General features: G+C 40.1%; 1 protein-coding gene across 1 annotated transcript in view; it reads left to right on the plus strand.

Moving 5' to 3' along the window:
- The first annotated feature begins 318 nt into the window (after positions 1–318).
- The window catches only part of Hip14 (palmitoyltransferase Hip14), a 98,599-nt gene continuing 75,044 nt past the window's right edge, over positions 319–23,873 (plus strand). Inside the window, exons 1-6 of the mRNA XM_067156767.2 lie at positions 319–503; positions 718–843; positions 13,496–13,695; positions 14,361–14,570; positions 15,962–16,124; positions 16,205–16,333. Of these exons, the coding sequence (XP_067012868.2) occupies positions 450–503; positions 718–843; positions 13,496–13,695; positions 14,361–14,570; positions 15,962–16,124; positions 16,205–16,333 (882 nt within the window). The 5' untranslated portion in view covers positions 319–449. The remainder of the gene's footprint in view (positions 504–717; positions 844–13,495; positions 13,696–14,360; positions 14,571–15,961; positions 16,125–16,204; positions 16,334–23,873) is intronic.

The raw sequence follows: 23,873 nt of genomic DNA on the forward strand, positions 1-23,873 counted from the left end.
AGGTTATCTTATTTTTGAAGTTACGTCAGCATGTTTATTTATGATCCGGACGTAAACGGTAGCTCAATTTTTAACCAGCGGACCGAAAAGATACAATGGCTAATTTCAGCTCATTTTCAAAGAGGATAATGCATACGGCTCTATTCACAATAGTGGCTTTCACCAGAGAGATCCAAATAGGATTTGGCAGGGTCACGGAATAAAGCGGTACAAGTGGGCGTTGTAGACATTGATTGGATAATTACTCCTGGAAAACATGTCTCCCTAACCCTTATAATTTTGAATTAATCTCATGTTTAATGAGTGTTACAGTACAAGTTTAATTACCGAGTGTTGTCTAGTCCTCTTAAGTTAAGAAATAGTGGGGTCTCTGTTAAATATTTAACATGAAATGGTAGTTTGTTCAGTTATCCGTTTTAGGCGTACAATTCTAAGCAGGTTATTCTATAATGATCGCCGGAGAAGTAGACCCAACTTGTAATCCTGTTCATTTCGTTACTCAAGTAAGTACGGCAGAAAACCTGAATGAAATGTTACTTAAGTGAAGGCACTCCATATTCATATATAAAATAATAGTTGTTATTGATGAATAACTGACTGTTTAATTACTTGTATTAGCGGAGTGTAACCTGTCATTATGCTTTTCCTATCATACCGGAGAAGTGATTTTCTTTTCTGTCAGTAGATGTTGAAGTAATATATTCGTTGTTTCAACAGGATAGCTGTAAACCTAGGTCAGTTTACCGTGGTGAGCAGGGAGATGCCAATACTATCTTTCAAGAACCTGTTCCTACAATTGCAGAACATGATTGCAGCAGTTTTGATATCGTTAAAGCCACGCAGGTGAGGTTAATTTATATGGAGCATATATACATAACTTCTAAGATCTTCCAAGAGACTGGGAAAATCCATATAATGTAGGACATTTGGTGTTAAACTGAAATATTAGATTGGAGTAATCTACTGTACTTCATTATGTCAATGAATGTGTCCAATTTTAATATTCTTTCAATTGATATGGGGGCCGATGACCTTCGATGTTAGGCCCCGTAAAACAACAAGCATCATCATCATCAATTGATATGATTAATTTTCCATTGAGTACTATTCCACACTTTACATTTAGAATATTAACATGATTGTGTATAGTAATTGAGTGCAAAGGGCTAGAACATACCAGTAGTAAAATTATAGGAAGTGTTCTTTTCCTGAATTTTACTTCTAAATGTTTAGACCTTTTTGTAATGTTGAAACCTTTGGCTTTATGATTACCATTTATACACTGACTAACCCAAGGAACATATCATCTAAGAGAAATCAGGATTTAATGACAAAACTCTGCTGTTGTGTTTGTTGATGTTTTTTGAAGTGATTATATTCGTTCTGTTAAGAAAAAAAAAAAAAAAAAAAAAGCCTGTACTCCTTGAAGAAGATGCAAAAACCGTTATGATAGTCGATTGGCCACAGGGTAGACCATTGATCTTGAGGAGGGAGGGGGTAAGGCCCCCAGTTAAGAACCGTGGAGCAGTCCTCAGGCCTCAAGTATCCCCTGCGACAGTATTGGTTGGATAGGTTAGACTCTTGGCTGAGCGCTTGAACTGGCAGGTACATTTCTGGCACACAAAAATTAATTTACTTCCCCACACTTTAACTGCCAGATCTCTGCCACAAACTCCACAACAATTCAATCTCTTACTTAACCCATGACTTAAAAAAAAAAAGAAAAAGAAAAGGGGGGTGGGGTTGGGGGGGTGAATTTCACTCGTGTACTTAATATATTAATGTCGCCGATACTGCAGTTACATCCAGCACAAGCCATGAGACGTCACTTTTCAAACTTTGCAGTTTCGTTATTTTCACAGAATGAGTCACACATGATGCAACAATAACAAACTGCTCTCCAGCCAATAGGAATACACCACAGACTGAGATAGTCCCCAATTTAGTTCTTCTATATTAGTAAGATTACTAGGGGCAGGCTGGTGCATCCCTGGCAAGCATCTCTCCTCTCTGCTATTTAAGGTATAGTTTCACATCACCTACACATGTATCCCTGCCAGTAAGGTGCTGGTGTGGGTGGATGTTCACTAATGTGCTGCAGGTTTAGATTTTTTATTGTAGTTAGGCTCTGATTGGTTCCTGGGGAGTAGGGTAGGATGAGGTAATTTGGAAACAACTGTGTAAGTTGCAATTTATTGGATAAAATTTAATGTAATCTTCATATGCACGCCAGTTTAACTTAACAGTGAGCTTTAAAAAAATTGTTTGTTGGTCACAGTGATATTATCTGCAAATAAAAGTATTTTTCACTAATGTGTGAAGTAACACATCACACTCAAAGCAGTATTGTTGGGAAACTGGTTGTGGTACAGTAACCAAAGTTAGGTTTAAGTATACTAAACACATTTATAACAGGTAAATTTTGTAATTTATCGCTAATAGTTTGTCGGCAAATTACAATGCACAAACTTGGGATATTTTATGTGTACTACAGTGAATGTGACAAGATAATGGAGAAGTTTAGTGGGTAGTTAACCAGACAAGATGTATTGAAAGTTAGAAACTTCATTCTGTTCCGTATTAAACTGGGATTACAGTAAAATTAAAATATTAAGGGTCCACCTTTTCAATACAGTGAATATTTATTGATGTGAGTTTAGATCACATTTTGTTTAAAGAAGATTGGTATTAGTTTCGACGCTCAGTCCACGTCGTCATCAGCCAAAGAATCAATTGAGCAAAACACAGCTTATCAAAAACAATATAAAACACATGATAGCACCTACAAAGATAAATGTTAAAATATGGACAAGGGCCGATGACCTTCGATGTTAGGTCCCTTAAAACAAGCAAAATATGACAATTTAAAACATATAAGAGCACATACAATGACAAATGTTAAATTGTAACAAGTTAAAACAATGACAGTAAGGTGCATCTGACAGTAAAGTAAAAATCTATAAAGTCTGAGAAGGTAACCCAGTTGTTAAGTCTTGACACACGAGAGGTGTACACAGCTTGAGGTAACATGTGTTATTGAGGGAAGAATAAATCTTGTTCTCTTAATCTGTGGTAATTAACAGGCTTAACTCAGGTGGTTACGAAGCCAACAATGTGGTCATGTGAAGATCTTAAATTGAACCAACGTTATGATTCCCAGTTCGATATGGAAACATGGAGACCTGATGAAAAGATTGAAAGCAAAATTAGGCATGATACAAATGTACATAGACAAAAGAAAGACAAGGGAAAAGAGGCGAACTCACCTTGAGCAATGTGATGGCGCAGTTGTTGAAAGGAGAGGAGCTGGGCTACTGAAGAGAGCAATAATAGAGGCTGGGTCACGAAGGGGAAGGGAGAAGAATTCAGCAACAATTAAAACAAACCCCAAAGAATACCTCCTTTCTTTTCACGGACCACGAAAAATCTAAGCTTTTAAATATGAACCCGGGTCTACCTACAGCTAAAGCCCTCCCAAAGATCCATAAGGCCAACATAAGGCCTAGTCCTAGCTTCTCAATTTGTCCAAAGTTTCTTGGCTAAAAGCTATCACTTTCTCGCCAATAAGTCAATTAAAAACACCATTGAACTAATTGAAAAACTATATATCTTTGACTTACAACCTAACCACTCTCTTCATTCTTTTGACATAGTATTGAGGCATACAAACAGCAAAGCTGTTGCCCACTATTGAAAATAACATAAAGCAATATAGTCCTCTTAGCAAACTTGAAATACAAGATTTCATCTCCATTCTGAAATTAGTCGTCAATAATAACTTTTTCACTTTTGACAAAACTATTTATCAACAAGATGGATTAGCAATGGGATCATCCGCCTCTGGAATCTTAGCAGAGATTTATTTACATATCTGGAACACTCAAAAGTCAACAACAATAACAACAGCTTTCCTAACATTCTTCTATGGGCCAGAGACATGGATGACACATTCGTAGTTATGAATTAAAAAATTAATAACGCGACCTCCACCCTTCAAGATCTTAACAGCATTGATCCCCATATTAAATTTACACTTTAGTCTGAAACAAACAAAGTAATCAATTTTTTCGATCTGATTATGCATAGATACCCTTCCTCTTTAACTTGCAAAATTTTCAGGAAACCTACACAAACTGCAACTACCATTCGTCCAGACTCCACACATCCCGAAGCACATAAACGTGCTACCTATAATAGTTTAGTCCAACGAGCCTTCACAATACCCATGTCAAAGAAAGACTTGAACAACGAACTTATTACTATTCGGGCAATTGCCAAATTTAATGGTTACAATAGGTCCTTTATAGAACAGATAATCAATAAATTCAGACACCGACCTAAGACCACTCTTACTAAAGAAAAATCTAAAGACACCACTTCTTCCACCTTTACTTTCAACAAAGATGTCTACAAAATTACCAATCTCTTCAGAAAGCATAACGTAAAAATTTCTTTCAGAACCAGTAACAGGAATTGTGAAATTCTGCACAATTCCCCATCAGTTAATGTATCCAACACGTTTTCAAAGTCCGGAATCTACAAATTCAAGTGCAACGAATGCAATTCCTCATACGTGGGACAGACAGGGCGCAGTTTCACGACTACATATTCGGAGCATGTCAACACTACAAAATATAATAGACCGGGTGAGTTGGCCATGCGGTTAGAGTCGTGCAGCTGTGAGCTTGCCTCCGGGAGATAACGAGTTCGAATCCCACTGTCGGCAGCCCCGAAGATGGTTTTCCGTGGTTTCCCATTTTCACACCAGGCAAATGCGGGGCTATACCTTAATTAAGGCCACGGCCGCTTCCTTCCAACTCCGAGGCCTTTCCTATCCCATCGTCGCTATAAGACCTATGTGTGTCGGTGCGACGTAAAGCCACTAGCAAAAAAAAAAAAAAGTTTCAAATGGCTAAGGGCCACTCATGAATATAATTGAAAATTGTTTTATCCATTTTGATCAATACTTTAATCCTAACTTCAACTTAAATGAAATTTCTGGGAAGCCTAACATCCTTTCCGATTTCCTAATTAACTTTTTTTTAAATATCAGTATTCCAACCACTAGCGTGATCTTTCAGGCCATGCACAATACGCATCCCCGTCACTTACCCCCACTACCTCACCCCTCTGCCCCATTTTAGCCCTACTCCCCTGCTTTAGCTCCTGCTCTCTCTCCCTTCCCCTCCGTGACCCAGCCTCTATTATTGCTCTCTTCAGTAGCCCAGCTCCTCTCCTTTCCATAACTGCGCCATCACATTGCTCAAGGTGAGTTCGTCTCTTTTCCCTTGTCTTTCTTTTGTCTATGTACATTTGTATCACGCCTAATTTTGCTTTCAATCTTTTCATCAGGTCTCCATGTTTCCATATCGAACTGGGAATCATAACGTTGGTTCAATTTAAGATCTTCACATGACCACATTGTTGGCTTCGTAACCACCTGAGTTAAGCCTGTTAATTACCACAGATTAAGAGAACAAGATTTATTCTTCCCTCAATAACACGTTACCTCAAGCTGTGTACACCTCTCTTGTGTGTCAAGACTTAACAACTGGGTTACCTTCTCAGATTTTATACCATACTCTCATCATTTTAACTTGTTACAGTCTAACATTGTCATTATAGGTGCTGTCATGCATTTTATATGGTCAGACTCTCATTATTTTACAGTAACTTGTTACATTTAACATTTGTCATTGTAGGTGCTGTCATGTGTTTTATGAGATACACCTTATGATCTGTACACCTCAAGTTGGACTATTTTCTCGTGTATCAAGACTTAACAACTGGGTTACCTTCTCAGACTTTATAGATTTTTACTTTACGGGTCAGATGCACCTTACTGTCATCGTTTTAACTTGTTACAATTTAACATTTGTCATTGTATGTGCTCTCATATGTTTTAACTTGTCATATTTTAACACTTATTTTTGTAGGTGCTATCATGTATTTTATATTGTTTTTGATAAGCTGTGTATTGCTCAATTGATTCTTTGGCTGACGACAACGCGCAATGAGCGTCGAAACTAGTATTAGTCTTCTTTAAACAACATGTGAACTAAACTCACATCAATAAATATTCATTGTATTGAAAAGGTGGACCCTTAACATTTTCATGTTACTGTAAGACAAGATGTGCTCAAGAAAAACTTTATTCAGTCAAGTTTTTAACTAAATGCTAGGGAGGATGGTCATCGTTATTTTTCCCCATGACAGATGATATTGAGAGCATTGATGAAGGGACAAGGCAAAACTATAGAGTCCGCCGCGCTATGTTGGTAACACAATGCACCGTTTCTCGGCACACACGAAGTGACTGTCCTTTGTTTAATACTTAGGTTTCCACTAGTAGCGCTAAGGTAAGTAAAGGCGAGTAGAATAGCAAGCACTGCTGCCTGCCGTTGGTTTGATATGGCTTTTCTTGCCGTGTGGATAGTATGCGCCGCAGCGATAGAAAAGAGCCTCCTAAAGGGAGTGTGGCCCCAAAGGGGCCCACTGTTCTCATGACAGAGATTGGCCTGGATGTGCCAAAAATACATTAAAGCTAAAAATGACTTTTATTTCTTGCGTAAGCCCGCAGATTAAAGGAGGAATTGAGGAAGTGCATGGTTACCATCTGGTGCCATGACACTTTCAAACTTCGCGCGCCTCTTTAGCTTTTTTCTTTTGAAGTGGTTGGTAACGTCAGCCAATGACCGTGATCCTTGGCAGAAGCAATGGATAATGGTGCCTGGACCACTACGTTAGGTTATAAAAGTAAATATACTTCTAGGAGTGGGCGGGTTGGACCCTGGCAGGCGTATTGAACACATCTCTCCTTCAGAATTATTTCTAGGTAATAATAATAATGGCGTATGGCCTCCGGAGAGGCCTGGTGCAGGTCTTTTTCTAGTAGACGGCCTGTTAGGCAACCTGAATGTCTGTGGAGATGAAGATGAGGTCCCTACCTAGGATGATTTCTAATGTTGAATACGCCACACACACCCAGCCTCCGAGCCATTTGAATTAACCAATTAAGGTTAAAATCCCCGTCCCGGCCGGGAATCAAACCCGGGACCCTCTGAACCAAAGGCCAGTACTCTGACCATTCTGCCAACGAGTCCGACAGGTAAAAATAGCAGCATTGAAACTAATATTTTATGTAATAATCCTTGCGGGGAAAACTCTATATTTCTACCTTACAACTTAAATACTGGCTGACCGGGCGAGTTGGCCGTGCGCGTAGAGGCTTGCATCCGGGAGATAGTTGGTTCGAATCCCACTATCGGCAGCCCTGAAGATGGTTTTCCGTGGTTTCCCATTTTCACACCAGGCAAATGCTGGGGCTGTACCTTTATTAAGGCCTCGGCCGCTTCCTTCCAACTCCTAGGCCTTTCCCATCCCATCGTCGCCATAAGACCTATCTGTGTCAGTGCGACGTAAAGCCCCTAGCCAAATACTGGCTGACTCGCATTTTATTATGCTTGTAACCTAATGTGTTTTTGGTTTTAGTTTTTTGTAATTGAACTTTAAGTACGTACCTAATCTGATCATTCTGTCCTAGGCTGAGGTAATTTGAGTTTACAAGGTGTTAAAAGTATGTTTTACCTACTCAGTAATACATACTGTACCCATTTCCCCATCGTCTGGCGAGTTGGCCGTGCGGTTAGGGACACGCAGCTGTAGGCTTACATCTGGGAGATAGCAGATTCGAACCCCACTGTCGGCAGCTCTGAAGATGGTTTTCCATGATTTCCCATTTTCACACCAGGCATGTGCTGGGACTGTACCTTAATTAAGGCCACAGATGCTTCCTTCCCACTCTTAGCCCTTTCCTATCACATCGTTACCGGGCGAGTTGGCCGTGCAGTTAGGAGCGCTCGACTGTGAGCTCGCATCTGGGAGGTAATGGGTTCAAACCCCACTGTCGGTAGCACTGAAGATGGTTTTCCGTGGTTTCCCATTTTCACACCAGGCAAATGCCGGGGCTGTACCTTCACTAAGGCCATGGCCACTTCCTTCCCATTCCTAGGCCTTTCCTGTCCCATCGTTGCCATAAGACCTATTTGTGTCGGTGCGACGTAAAGAATAATTGCAAAAGAAAGAAAAAATTCCCATCCATGGGGTAAATTGGGTATAGTTAAACTTAGGGTTATTGTTTTGACAAGAAGAGGTCAACCTTCTTCAAAATGCAATAGAATCATTGTACAAGGTCACAGTATTGACATACAGAAACGTGAGTGGGAAATATTGTGATGAAAACAAGCTATGGGTGTCTATAAATGTAAAGAAGGGCTGTTTTTATAGCCAGATTACCCCAGTCCACCCTATCTATGACTTCTGTCGTATCTCTGTCCAAGCACGAGGCAGATAGTTTGTTGGCGGAACTTCTGGAAGGAGGAGGAATTCCAGTAAATCATGGCTGTACAGTCTCATAACATCAGTGTACTGGAACAGGGAGTGCGCTGAGATGTAGTGGACTCATTTAAGCTAGATGGCAGCAACTGCTTTGGTGTTTGTGAGAAAACATTATTCATAAAGAGGCTATGATTGATACTGCAAGAGTCAGAGTTCCTCTAGGAAAAAAAAAAGGAAACGTGTGTTATGGCAAGCATCCTGAACAAAATTTTGGAAAGGAGAAGCCTCTAGAAGGATGCACCTACTTCATAAGAATGGAGACAGGGCAGATATCAGCAATTACAGGGGAATATCGCGACTACCAGAGATGTATAAGATCTTTTGAAAGGGTACATAGATCAGGAAAACAATTGGAACCAGAAATTGGCGAGTATCAAGTAGGTTTTAGAAAGGGCAGGTCATGTGCGAAACAGATTCTGAACCTGAAGTTCATCATTGTGTACCAAAAACACAGGAACAAGAAATACATGCTCAGATTTGTGGACTTCAAGAAGGCTATTGTCCGGTAGATAGAAAAACACTGATCCATATCCTAAAAGAAATGGGCTCAGTGACACAACATCAAAGGTCAAGTTCAGAGGGATACTTCATAATCCTCTGAGAGATCAGACACCGAGATTGACTTTCTTCCCTTCTATTCAACTGTGTTGTTGACAACGTGATTAGAGAGTGGCGCCAGAAGTTCCAAGCAATAGGCGGTATGCGAGTGGACAGTGGAACTGAAGCGGACTGTCTAACCTTTGCAGATGACCTTGTGGTTCTGTGAAGAGTGACTAGAGGAAGCGCGGAACCAGGTTGCCCAGCTCCGGGAGTAAGGGATGCCTACAGACACTGTAGAGGGAGAAATTTAAATATCTGGTATACCAACCAGCTGAGACCAGGAAAACTACAACAGGGGAATCAAGAACACCTTGAGTTTCTTCAAAAAGCTAGATCGCGAACCCAAGCACCGTGCATGAAAGAGAGGAGATTGCAGAGTGAAGTAGTGGTGACGATCAAAGCCCAGAACTAAAGAAGATACATTTGTGGGAAGAAAGGTGAAATAAATTTTTAAAAAGTTTAAAACTGATTAAATTACAAAAACAGTGGTTTAAAAAAATTGAAATCAACAGGAGGTTGCACTAACTATACGATCTGTCATAGAAACATGTAAATTGCACAAAGAAAGGAGATTTTTTCTGTTGTCCAGTAACAGTGATGAGTGGAAATGTAGAAAAAATAATTTAATTTACCTTTTCCAAACAATTATCAGTGTTCTAATTGCACACCTAGGTCTCCAGGGATTTGAACCCACCATCTCCTGAATGCACGGCCAAATATTCTGTCTTGCTTTATTTAACTTCTTCTTGTCAGGTTTCTTACAGGTCAGTATGCTCAATAAAAAAACGGGCATCAGTTACAACATTGTTTGCAAAGGGTAATATGATGCCAAGAATATATGGCAGTCATATGAATTTTAGTGAAAAATGGAAAGAAGGATATGCAGATATGTGTATTAATGGGAAAGAAAAACAAGGACTGAAGGTGTGAACGGTAGAGGACAACCGGCATGTCAAGGAGAAGACTTCAGTGAGAGATATAACTGAAACACAAATGTATGGGCTTGCAGCTTGAGGAACAGCTTTCAGGCATGCGATAGCCATAGCCAGATGACATCTGTACCAATATTGTGAAAGATTCACCAAGTATTTTGCACTACCATTTGTATGGCACTTTTTATTATTAGATTATAAATGGGGATTGTCATTTTAGGTATTTGCATGTATTTGTGCCAGCTTCTTCTCAACTCTTATGGTCATCTGCAATGCTGGACAGATATATATATATATTTATACTTTAAGGCAGGAACAGGTTTAACAATTGATATTCTAGGAATACGTAATAGACAAGGGGAGTATATGTCTATGCAAGGCTTTAGAGAAGGTGGACGCATGTAAAGATTTACCAATGGCCATATCATGTTGAATACACCGGTTCTCAACTGATGTAAAGGAAGTTGAACATACGGATAATGTCCAGGTAGTGAAGGTGACTTACTAGTGAAGTGCCAAAATTTATCTATGATAATGAAGATATTTTTAAAATAGCTTTCTGGGGGTATATCAGAGACAATGGGTTGGCATATAGTACTGGTTCTCAAGTACTTAACTGTTTGCATGAAGGAGCTGTATCGAGTGAACGAAGAATTGTTATAGTAGTCCCAGTGTACAAAGGAAAGGGTGATAAACGTAAAACAAAAAATTATAGACCAGTCATCCTGAAAGCTCTGGGAAAGCATTATTTGATAGAAGGCAGTCCAGGATTCCAGCAAGACATAGCAGATTGAGGAGGTCATGGAACACTACTGGTGGACTATGATATGAGTAAAGAACTGGAATCACAAGACGAATGGCACCAAGTGGTATTCTATAGGTTGTAAAGTCCCCTACCGGTATGTTGATGGAGTGAAAGTCTCTTGGGGTCTGTTCGTCATCTGCTCCTAAGGGCTTGTTTCTACATCCTGGGTGTTAACATAAGGAAAGATCTTCGTTGGGGTAATCATATTAACGAGGTTCTAAGTAAGGGTTACGGTAATGAGGGGTTGTAGTAAGGATGTAAAAGAGATGTAATTACGTGAATCTGTGATCGTGAACGTGGCACTTCACCAGGAAATTGCTGAACAAATGCATCGCGTCCCCGTTGAGCCGACTCCTGCGTACGAAAATGCGGTGTTGCAGTTATAACTGCCTCACCATGTTAACAGCTGAGATTCAGGTCGAACACACGCCTCCAATGCCGCTACTTAGGTCTCGGAGAGTAGAAACGCCGCTCGATGGTCTGGGTTTGTATAGTTGTATAGTTCCAGTTTACTGGACCCTCACCAGGATTTCTTGATATGAGAGCCAAATGAAAGCAGTACGATTTGTTCTGGGTGATACATTGTTTGGACTGGGATGTCTTGGGAGTTAGGAGATGGCAAGGAGTAGAAGAATAAGCTTGAGTGGAGCTAGGAAATACCATAATTTAATATGAAAAGTTGGAACTCAAAGGACAAATACGGGCATGTATTCAGGAAGAGGAATTAGGGAGATGTTCGATAAAATTTCCAAGTTCTTTGAAGTTGTCTAAGGGTCGTATTCATGAACGAGACTTTGACTTTGACTTCGACTTACGTAAGTTCACTTAGTTGAGTTTCGTGGAAGTCTGTTTCATAGACACAACTTTTACAAAGTAGACTCTGGCGTAAGTAGACTTTGCTAAGTTACGATGTGAATTAGATATGAAGTTGGCAATGAAAACAATGGAAGAGCACTGTAGCATCTCCCATCACTCAATGTTTTTTCTTAATAAAGAGGCAGAAGAAGAAGAAATTCAGCTGTTTCCTGCGTTATAGATCGCGTTATAGACTCTAAACTCAATCCAATCCAGTTAATACAGTTAATTTTTATTTCTCGACGATGGATGGAAAGAAAAAATTGCCAGCCTTCAACAACTATGAAAGGGAGGTGTTACTAGAACAAGTGAAAGAGAAGAAAGATAGCCTATAGTTGAAATCGAAATCAATAAACTTCATCTCGTGGTTGATTATGCCCTGACAATTGAAACTAAAATTGCCTTTCCTCAGCATGGTTGCCACCTGGACTTATTATTGGTACATGGGTGCAATCAATAGCTCCAACCACTCCAGGGAAACGGGATTTTTCATACACACGTCGCGCATTATTTCGACATTCAGCTTCATTTGGAAACGAAACAAACTGTGGTCTCTTTCGGGCAGTCAGGATTGATATTCTTCTGATTATTCTACATACTGAGGGCTGGCTTACTCCTCGTAAATCAGCGGGATCAATTTGGAATTTACCTGAAAACCATGGAAGTGTGAAAGGCTATTGTATTTACCATAAGAATGCATTAATCTGTACTGATCATCCCTTAACCTAATTAGATAACACGATGAGTAGAAAGTGCAAAAACTGTGCGCTATAGTAACAATAATTTTACTCTTACCTATAGCATAATATCTTAATGACCGGGCGATTTGTCCGTGCGGTTAGGGGCGCGCGGCTGTGAGCTTGCATCCGGGACGTAGTAGGTTCGAACCCCACTGTCGGCAGCCCTGAAGATTGTTTCCCGTGGTTTCCCGTTTTCAAACCAGGCAAATGCTGGAGGGCTGTACCTTTATTAAGGCCACGGCCGCTTCCTACCCACTCCTTGGTCTTTCCTATCCCATCGTCGCCATAAGACATATCTGTATCGATGTGACGTAAAGCAAATAGCAAAAAAAATCTTAACGAAATTAGCAACTGTATCATTGGAGGTTTGGGTGATCCTCGATTATTAGGTTTCTGTAATTAGTCTTCAAACATCGTTAGTACATCTAATACTGTACGTTTGTCGAATCTATATCGTTTTCTGAACTCATTTTCTGTATAAAATTGAACTGGGTTCCGTGCATCTCTTATAATACGCCGAGGATTAGGCACAACGTACTGAATAATTTCATGGATCTCTTCAATTTCGTCTACAAAATTAACTACATCGGCAATATCTGCCATTTTTTTATTTTTCTGATCTCAGAGTCTACTTAAGTATGGAACATCGGCGACTTGGAAGTAAAGTCGCCATCTAAGTTTACTTACCTCCAAGCAGCGATTATGAAATGGAAATGGCGACTTACCGCCTTCTAAGTCTAAGTCAAAGTCTCGTTCATGAATATGACCCTAAGGAATGATAAGGTAAAGAACTCATAAGGAATCTGCTACCTGTGCAGATCAGTGGTACACAATGTTGATAAAAGCCATCTGTCGGAAGACGTAATAGGATAAACACAGCAGCTCTGTGCGGGAAGAGGAAACGAGTCAACCCCAGTCCTGCCTGCCTATGATATCGCTGTTTGTGCTTCTGTCTCCTTCTCACACTGACCAGTCACTGTTTGTTCATTTCTGTTGTTCATACAATGACCTGTTAGGTCTGTACTCATCTTTTCTCTGTCTTTATTCTGCTTTCTTCTTATCTTACACTTCACACGTTAAGGCTGAAGGTCTCTTAGTTAACGTTGATGAAGCTCGTAGGTGGCTGACAGAAAGAGTCTTCTAGCTTGACTCGTTGCTTGTTTCAGTACGGTTCCCTGGTGCGTTGCCGTGAGCTGGTGGAGGCCGGTTACGACGTTAATCAGAGGGACAGCGAGAATGTTACCCTCCTACATTGGGCTGCCATCAACAACAGACGTGATATTATCCGGTATTACATAAGCAAAGGTGCCGTGGTAGATGCTGTCGGCGGTGAACTGCTCGCCACACCACTGCACTGGGCCACGAGGTAAGTGAGTAGGCCCCTCCACTAGACTTTGTGGTCTTAGCACTTTTCAGTCCATTTTGTGATATTTCATATAATGTGTCTGAGGATACAGCACCCTAATTCTTTAGTGTAAACCTTCACAGGAGAGTGTTTGTTGCACTACCTTTTGAACTTGCATGAAGAGAGTTGATACAGGGTTACAAAGGAATTGAATCAAAATATTTCCACTATATAGAATGTATTTGTAAGGTTAGCGAGTCCTCCAACTTGAGGAAGGCTTTGAATGTTTAAGAAAAAGTGCTTAGCCAGTGAGCAAGGAACTCTGCTGAAGGTGGTTTGCATGATTTAAACGATGATTCTGTACTACAACTGCTTCGTTACTTGTTTTTTTTAAATAGAAGTTAATATTCACTCAGCCAGTTAATGCTTTAGACTTTCTTTTTCTTTTGTCCTATCGAGCTAGTGTGATATTAAACCTCTAGCCAGTCTGTTCAAGAATCTGGAATGTCTGAGCCCTCTCATGTCTAACGTCAGAGTTGTAATCTAAATATTAAGTTTTTCGTTGGTGCCTTTGCTGAATTCTCAAACCCATTCCCTTTCTTAGGCTAAGTTGTACCTAGCAAGTAGAACTGTTTGAATACTTTGATAGCTGAAACTACTGTAATTGTACTCATCACTTGTTTCAGGCAGGGTCACCTGGGTAGCGTCACTCTTCTGATGCAGCATGGTGCGGATCCCTCCCTACGGGACGGAGAGGGCTGCTCCTGCATTCACTTGGCGGCACAGTTTGGGCACACGGCCATCGTCGCGTACTTTGTGGCCAAGGGGGTCAACGTCAACATGCAGGATCGCAACGGAATGACTCCGCTCATGTGGAGTGCCTACAAAGTTACTAGGTGAGCGTCCTAAACCCAGCACAGGTAGTCCATGTACGATGTCATGTAAGGTGACACGCTTGGTGTTTACCCAGAAAAATTATTAAAACTTGTTCAAGATGCCCAAGAGAGATTCGGTTCACTCTGCCATCTAGTAGGCCTAGAGTAAAATGGAATGTTGACAAGCAGACAGCCAGATGGCATAAGGTAGCTGAGGCCATGCAATTATTTACATTACTTACATTACTTATTTACATACATATTTTATGCCTGCAGTGGGGCACTTAAATCTAGCCATATACATCTAAGTGTTCACAAAATACCGAGCAAATGCTGGGGCTGTGCTTTAATTACAAAGAATTAACTGGGAATTTAGCTTTCATCATCTTTCTCCTCTCCTAAAACCTCTTCATTCGTTCCCACCTGGCTGCCCTTTCTTCATCAGGTATGACATTGCAACAAAAACAAAGTTTTTCGTTTAAGTCTTATATGTTGATACTTCAGATTATTATTATTATTATTATTATTATTATTATTATTATTATTATTATTATTATTATTATTATTATTATACTGAGCGAGTGGCTGTGCAGTTTGGGTCACGTAGTTATCAGCTTGCATTCAGGAGATAGTGGGTTCGAACCCCACTGTTGACAGCCCGGAAGATGGTTTTCTGTGCTTTCCCATTTTCACACCAGGCAGATGTTGGGGCTGTACCTTAATTAAAGCCACGCTCGCTTCCTTCCCACTAAATCGTTGCCATAAGACCTATCTGTGTCGATGCATCATAAAGTCAACTGTTAAAAAAATAAACTATTGCTTCGCAGCTTCATCAAGAAGGCAGATGTAAACTCTCATAGATCTTCAGTCTTGATATGCTGGATAAAGACTGGATCAGGAAAGGCAAGTTGTTGCCCGCTTTCCTGATGAAGCTGACGAGCCCGTTCAGGGGCTGAGAATAATGAATTGTCCTCATCTTGTCTTCCCACACTGACCTGTCCTTGTTCCTAACACACTGTGGTCTATTTGGTCACAGTTACCATAAACCATTGTTAGGGACATCACAAAGTTGTAAATAAAAGGCACTGGGCGAGTTGGCTGTGCGGTTAGGAGCGTGCAGCTGTGAGCTTGCATCCGGGAGATAGTGGGTTCGAACCCCACTGTTGGCAGCCCTGAAGATGGTTGTCCGTGGTTTCTCATTTTCACAACAGGCAAATGCTGGGGCTGTACCTTAATTAAGGCCACGGCCGCTTCCTTCCAATTCCTAGGCCTTTCCTATCCTAGCGTTGCCATAAGACCTATCTGTGTCGGTGCGACGTAAAACAAATAGCAAAAAATAAATAAAATGCTTCATTATCGTTAGGAAAAGATACTTAAAAGATGGTATAAATAAGCTTTGGCCTGTGTTCTAGTCTGGATCCCACACGTCTGCTCCTCACGTTTGGTGCCTGCACATCGACACAGGACAAACTGCACGGGAACACGGCCCTTCACTGGGCCATCTTAGCACAAAACCACACCGCAGTATCAACGCTGGTCAAACACGGAGCTAGTCTTGACATTGTCAACATGCAGGTATTGTGTCTTGTGCGTTATTATGTTCGTGTGGTGAAAATTTGGGAAATGACACTGATGTGTTTTTTCTTTGTTTTCAGGGTGAATCCCCTTTCAGCATGTTGCAAGCAAACAAGAGTGCAAACTGGGTCAGTAAGAAGGTGTCAGAAAAAATCCAAGAACATTCCAGCACCAGACGTAATTCCTGCTACCGACTCACCAGGGACAAGGTTAGAGGGAATAGTGCAAATTGTAGGGCAGCTCAGTACCTCCCAGGTTGTAACTTGTAAGACACATGATGCAGCAGTGGCACGCCTGTGCTGCCATATCTGCAACTACTCAGCATTGAATAATAGTCATAGAACGCTATTTCTGGCAATACTAATAAACTAAGGAGATGCTCAGCGCTCGCACAGGTTGGCAGACACACATTCTGCAAGATGTTCTCCTGTGTGAGAGTTGTTGGCGAACAGTTTTCCTTTCAACATCCCTCAGAGGTAATAATCACAGGGATTTTAGTTGGGAGATCTAGCAAGCCAAAGAGATTTAGAGTGACTTCTGTTTCATGAAGTGTTTCCTCTATTAACATAGTTTGACTCATACTTTTCTTTTTTGTTAAGAACGAATCTGGTGGTGCAGAAGATGTTCACAGTATAACTTGCTACATTCCTCTTTGCAAGGAAGGGAATTTGCAAATGAATTGAAACAGTCTCTCCTTGAGAGATGAATACACCGCAGTGAAAACACATTGTTGTAATGTAAACTACACATTCTTATGGAAACTGCACTGTCGTCTGTAACTCGATTTGACTATATATACCATATAATCCCGAATACCGCCTGCACTTTATTCCCCAAAATATTGGTTCTAAATCTTGGATGCAGCTCATATTCAAGCTGTTCATTCTCTTAAATATTTACTACGTTTACATGGAGTATTGAAATAGATTTGAATATGGTTACCGCAGTCACTATACCACATGTAAACTGGCATTCAGGTCTTATTGTGTTTTAATTGTGTTCTAGAAAACAAGATTGTTTTTTTCTCAATACGGTTACAGCGGCATGTAAACGCGAAATATAAGGTAATGAAATCCAGTAAATCAAAGAATATGGGCAAATATGCAGTAGACACCCTGTCTGTTTTGAAATGTCGTTGGAAAATACAGTGCATACGAAGGGTTCTAAAAATGTAATCATCAGAACAGGTGGTAACGAAAAGCAACGATGCACGGTAATGTTGTGCGTATTAGCGGATGGAACCAAACTTCCTTCATATTTGATTCTGAAAAGGAAAACAATTCCAAAAGGAAACTTGCCGTCCGGTGTTTTTGTTAGAACACGAGTCCGGCTGGATGGACAGTGCGTTAGTTGGGGGCTGGGTGAAGTGCGTTTGGCAACGTCGCCTGGGACCTTTGTTACAAAAACTAAACATGCTTGTGTTGGACAGTTACCGAGGACATACAACTGACGCCGTAGAAGATATGATGAGAAAAGGAAAAACCGATCTTGCAATAATTCCCGGAGGACTCGCTTCTATTCTACAGCCGTTAGATGTGTGCATGAACTGGCCTTTCAAAACTGCAATGAAACAGTTGTACACCGAATGGATGTCTGATGGGGATCACGCATTAACATCAACCGGACGAGTGAAGAGGCCTGAAGTGGGACTAATATACAGCTGGATCAAGACAGCATGGGCGTGCATCCCAACGATCTAGTGTCCAAAAGCTTTAAAAAATGTGGAATTTCAAATTCAGTGGACGGTAGTGAGGACGACTATTTGTGGAAAGATGCCAGCAACCAAAGTTCCTATGGTGAAACTTCAGATGACGACGGTGAATTGTGAATGGTCTGAGTATTGGACCGATTTTATTTACGATTTTTGTTATGATTTTATTAATTGTAAGCTGTTTGAGTTTATATTTGTGGTATATTTGTAGAAAATTAAATAGTTATGCAAGTTATTTGATTTTTATTTTTTTCCATATTTTGTTGCTTCAAATTTAGGGTGCAGGTCTTATTCGGTGGCGGGTGGTATTCAGGATTATACGGTAACCAGAATACGTCTTTGTGAGCGTAGTCTTGCCAGATTGAAAAGGCCTCCATCAAAACGAAATTTAATCTCCATGCCTAAGTTCTTTGCAGATGATTCATGCAGCATGGCAGCCATGTACAGTGCAAAGAGTGTAGGGTAATGGCACTATATATCGAACAGTTCGCACATCCCGTTTCAAAATAAGGATATAGAAAAGTTTACATAACATGTGAGATTTCTAAATTCACCCTTCCAAACTTAGCTTTATATCAATCGAAAGGTCGAAGTCATTACCGTGTTGGCGAGCGCGGGAAAGTCTTAGAACTTTGGACTTATCAGGATTTTGATGAGATTGTTGTATTGTTACTAAGGTGCAGTGTCCCTGTGATTATTTGTTTTTGTCGGTAAAATAGTGTCTTCAGAAGGTATCCTTTAAATAATAGGTTGTGTTAACATACCTACATGTTTATTATTTTCTTGTATTGTGAGTTTTCACCTATCTTCATATTTATTTCTAAAATAAAATACTGTTCGATATTTGACTCCCATTTTCAAATATCGAAAGGATGTTTGATAAATGAGGTTCATTTAATACAGAAACAACCCTTAATATCGAACACCACTGAAAATGAATGGGCTGTTTATGATTTTAATTTGTAGTACTGTTTTATTTGGCGCCGAAGTTCGGATATCTATGGTCGTGACTGCTGAGGCATCTATCTGTAATTTGAGAGGGCCTGAATTTTGAACTTCATCGGGTATAGTTAGATTTCCTTTACGAAGTCTTGTGTCTGTCTGATGCCATACATTGTTCTAATCACTTTATTTAACAATCCTGTCACTTTCCAAGGTTTCTTGTCATCGTCGGCAAATAAAGTGGCGTCGACAAGAGGAGGTGTATGGGGGCAGTTATCCCGCACTCTCTGAAAAAAAAAAAAAAAAAAAAAAACAATATTATTACATTTTAGCTATTTAAAACTAGAAAGCAGAAAATAATTATTTCCTTAACTAGTGCTCAGAGCTTGACTATGGTCAAAATTAAGACTCCCAATGGGGCAACTGTCCCAAAAGCCAAAGTTAAAAATGAAAAGGTGTCAGTATTCATTATCTGCCTTGACTGAAGCTGTTCAACAGGTTAAGTCCGGTATGATGTCACAAAGGCAGACATCTAAAACATACCAGGTCCCTTTAACAACGTTAAACGACAAACTTTCTGGACGTCAGAAGATTCAGGCTGCCCTTGGGCGGAAGCTGTTCTTGAGTACACGAGAAGAAGAGGGCATTAGTGAATGGGTAATCAACATGGCTAAGAGAGGATTTCCGTTGAAGAAAAAGAATTTACATGACACTGCTCAGCAAATTGTGCAGTCATCAGGAAGGAGCACACCATTTAAGTATGAAAGACCTGGTAAAACCTGGTTCAAATGTTTTATGGGACGGCATCCCTTCCTGTCTCAGAAGAAGGCTGAAACAATTAGCAAGGGCAGGGCTGCTGTCTCTGAAGAGAGAATACGTGGTTGGTTTGCTGGACTGTCGTGCTACCTGGAAGCTGAGGATGTAAGTTCAATTATGGAAGACCCAAGCAGGATCTTCAATGCAGACGAGACAAATTTTATGTTCCATAAGGTTTCAGGAAGGTACCTTGGAGTCAGAGGGGAACAGCTTCAAATTACGGCAACCTCTAAAGAGAAAGAAGGCATAACAGAGCTCGGAAATTTCTGTTGTGCCCCAACAATGATCGTCTACAGCAACGTAAGACTTCAGCAACTTATCAAATATAGTGTACCTGAGCGTTGGATCTACGAGAAAACTGAAAGTGGCTGGATGAAGGCCCCAACGTTTCTGAACTACCTTCAACACTTTAGGTCATGGCTAGAGGTAGAGAAAATTACACTTCCTGTTATTTTATTTCTTGATGGACACAGGAGTCACTTATCCCTTCAAGTCAGTGAATATTGCCATGACAATGGAATAATATTGTACTGCCTTTTCTCTAACGCCACCCATCTTCTGCAACCGGCAGATGTCGGGGTATTTGCACCTCTAAAGAGAGCATGGGAAAATGCTCTTCAAGACGAGAAAATACGAACTCTCGGTGCATCAGTAACCAAGGTAAATTTTGCACCCATGTTAAAGAAAGTTTGGGATGATGCTGTTAGGCCAGATATTGTGAAAAGCGCCTTTCGTAAGTGTGGTCTCTATCCACTAGATCCCAACGCTGTGGACTACACAAAATGTGTTGCAGATATTTTGAAATCCCCGGTGGGAAGGCAACAGCAAGAGAGTGACGAAGGCAGCCCATCATCCCTTTCCACTTCCAATCAGAAGTTAAAGTTTGTGCTTGATGACCTGGAGGAATTCTTGCCTTCTCGCATTCTCGATAACTTCAATGACAACCTAAGACGTGATGGAGAAAAACAGAATGATGGTGAACCAGATTTGTATGCTTATTGGAAAAGTGTTACAACTCGGTACAATGCAACATGTGAAACTATATCTACTAATCAGAATAAAACGATGACAGACAGTTCATCAGAAGATGATGGTGATCAGGGAAGAGATGATTTCACGTGGAATGATGAACGTTTAGAGGTGTATGTACCTTCTCCCAAGAAAGATCTTCCTGCAGTCATTTTGAAGAGTGGAGTAAAAGTTCACAAGCCGAAAATATTGAATGAGCATGAAATTGCTTCGGAACTCACTTGCTCACCCACCTCGAAGTAGTAGCGAAGATTCTTTCAGAGATTTTCTCAAAGTTCCTCAAGTACCAGAAATACCTCATCAGTTTAGATTAAAGAAAACATACGCGATATCTTCAAAGGAGTACCGGGAAGAATTGAGGAGAAAGAAAAGAAACAAGGAAGTCTAAAGACATGTTCTGTTCTCTGTGGAAGGGTAGAGATAAGAAACTGGGTTTTTTTTTTTGTTTGTGTGTTTCTCGGGATATTTTAATGTGTATTAATATTGCTTCCTCTACTTTTGTGATTTATATTTAAGAATCATTCTATTTTGCTCATGTTATTACAATCATATAATGTATAAAATAAAGTGATTTAAAAGAAATATTTCTGTTCAGTATTTAATACCTTACTGTTCGATATATAAAAATCGTGTTCGATAAATAAGACCTCACTGATCGATATATAACGCAGACCGTTCGATATATGAAGGAATACAACTGTTGCATTTAAAGGTGCCTGGAGCCTACAAATTGTACATTTTAAAAGTCTGAACAAGGCAGTTGCAACCAGGGGATGTTCCGTTAAGGTTTTATAACTATTTCAGAGGTCCTTTCTTCACTGGAAAAAATACTGATCAATAATTTGTAGAGATAACCTTAAGTGTTCGATATATAGTGCCGCAACCCTAGGAGCAAGCACACAGCCTTGTTTCAATCCATGAGTGATTGGGAACGAATCTTATACTGAGTTACCATGAAGAACCTGTCCAGACATGGCATCATGAAAAGCTTGAACCAATTCCATATAACGTTCAGGACATGCAAAATGCCTCCCTACTTTCCACATAGCAGATCTTGGAACCGATTCAAAGGTTTTGTCCTCTATCACTAGAGTGAAGTGAGTCAGGTGACGTCAAGTAACAGTCCCACCTATTAACGTTGCATGACATGGCCGCCCCGAGGCTACACGTGCTCAACTTTAAATTAAAGGCTCTGTATATTGAAGGAGTACTTACAAGTTGAGGCAGTCAATATTCTAAAGGCTAATGCCTTGTCGATGCAAACACTGGCTGTTCGTTTCAGTTCCTGTAATTGTCACAACTGAACCTCTTCTTGATGTCCCAAATACTTCATCCTTTGCCCAGCACTTTCCCTCCAAGAATGTTAGTGATGAATGTGTTGTCTGATGACATGTCTCTTTCCACCATATCCACATGTCAGCAGCTTCAAGTCGATTCCTTTCTAATTTACCCAGAGTCCAACCTGCAGTGTACTCATACAAAGGATTTTCAGATATCTGTTTTCCAAGGCCCCACACCGCTGGTTCCGTAGTAGCGTGTGACTGGGGAGAGATGTCCACGCGCTTACCGCCACGTTGAGGGCTCTACTGAACTCGCCAAGGAGATCGTAGTACGGAATACGTGCATTAACAGACGAATGGATACACTCGTCGATGTTATTGTTATTTCTATGACACGAGATAACACGGTTAGGAAAAATGTTAATTAGGTTCATCGAAAATATTTTAAAAAGGGGCCACAATAGGAAACAAAAGATTGTCAAAATGAAAACACTGCATTACTACTTTTAAATCAAATGCTAGGCAGAAGTTGTATACAGGGATGTAATCCGAGGTCTGGAGTTATAAAAATGGACCGTGAAGTGTAAAAAATCTGTGCGTGTTCTTTCACATTAATTCTCGGTAAATGTCCGACCTCAGGGAAACTTACAAAGTAATTGATAATGAAAGACACAGCCTACACCGACTGCTGTGCACACATAACAACTGAACACATTTTGCATTGTTATTGAAAAATCTTCACTAACATGTTTTAAATTAAAAGAACAGTCCGCATAAACAGAAGTACATGAAACTGATAACCTTCAAAAAGACCATGTAGCTCACAGGCTTGTAATGAGCATTTTATAGACCTGGGCCTTGTAAAAAATTCTTAATAACATGTTTAACCATTCTTTTACTACAAAACAGGTGTGAAAAAGGAGAAATTAAGACTTAGGCCTACAGTAGGTTACCTATAAGGAATTGTTCAGATAATGCTTAATAATTTGAAGCAATACATTGCCTTAAAACTAGATAAGTTTTATCAAGCTTTATCAACCATATTTTCAGGATTCTAGGCTCATGTTTTTTCCAGTTATTAGTACCGGTACACAGTTTGTAAGAAAAATATGCATGTTTTTTTTTTTTTTTTGAATAGTTGTTTATTTCTTAAGAATTATCCCTCAATAATGGGGAAAAGGCCAATAATAAGCCTGCACATTCAAAACTTCGTATCCATACGCAGGGGGTGTCTCTTCCCGCATCACGCTCACTTGTTTATCTTCCTGCTCGCCTTCTACGTGGCGTCATGTGATATGAGACAGCGCTCTCCCGTCCTGTTGTCACGTACTACCACTACAGTCTAAAATGCTCATAACTTCTGAACTATTCATGCAAATAATGTCCTGACAAGGTTATTGTAATCCTTATAAAATACTGGAGGAGGTCAAACAATTTATTTTGATGAGCAACTCGAGGATAATATCGAAATATTTATTTAATTTTAAGGAGTTATATTTTTTACCGCGGACTATAGCATAAAATCGCTTCTAGAGGGTGGTCGGTTGGAAATAGATATGTGCCATCGCAGACTTTTTTGTAGAGGTTTCTATGCTCTACATTTCGTACGCTTACACTCGGGGTCTATCGCTGATGGTTCACGCAGCGTAAGCCAAGAAAGCAAGTGACCGACCGACATTTTTGTCTCTTTCTACGTATTTACTATATATTGCATCAGGGATTCATAATACTTTTATAGTGGTTCATTACGTGAACAGTGTTCTTGTTGTCAGTATCTGAAGTAGAACCACTGTACTGATTAAAATGCAGTCAACATATTATGGAAACGTGTGTGGCGCTATAAATTGTCGGCACGTAAAAGAACTCCCGCGGGACGAAATTACGGCACCTCGAGTCTCAGAAAACCGTAAATGTTGTTAGTGAGACGTAACAGAAATAACATTATTATTTTGCATATTATAAAGACAGTAA

This window comes from Anabrus simplex, chromosome 12, assembly GCF_040414725.1.
Source record: "Anabrus simplex isolate iqAnaSimp1 chromosome 12, ASM4041472v1, whole genome shotgun sequence".
Classification (NCBI taxonomy): domain Eukaryota; kingdom Metazoa; phylum Arthropoda; class Insecta; order Orthoptera; family Tettigoniidae; genus Anabrus; species Anabrus simplex.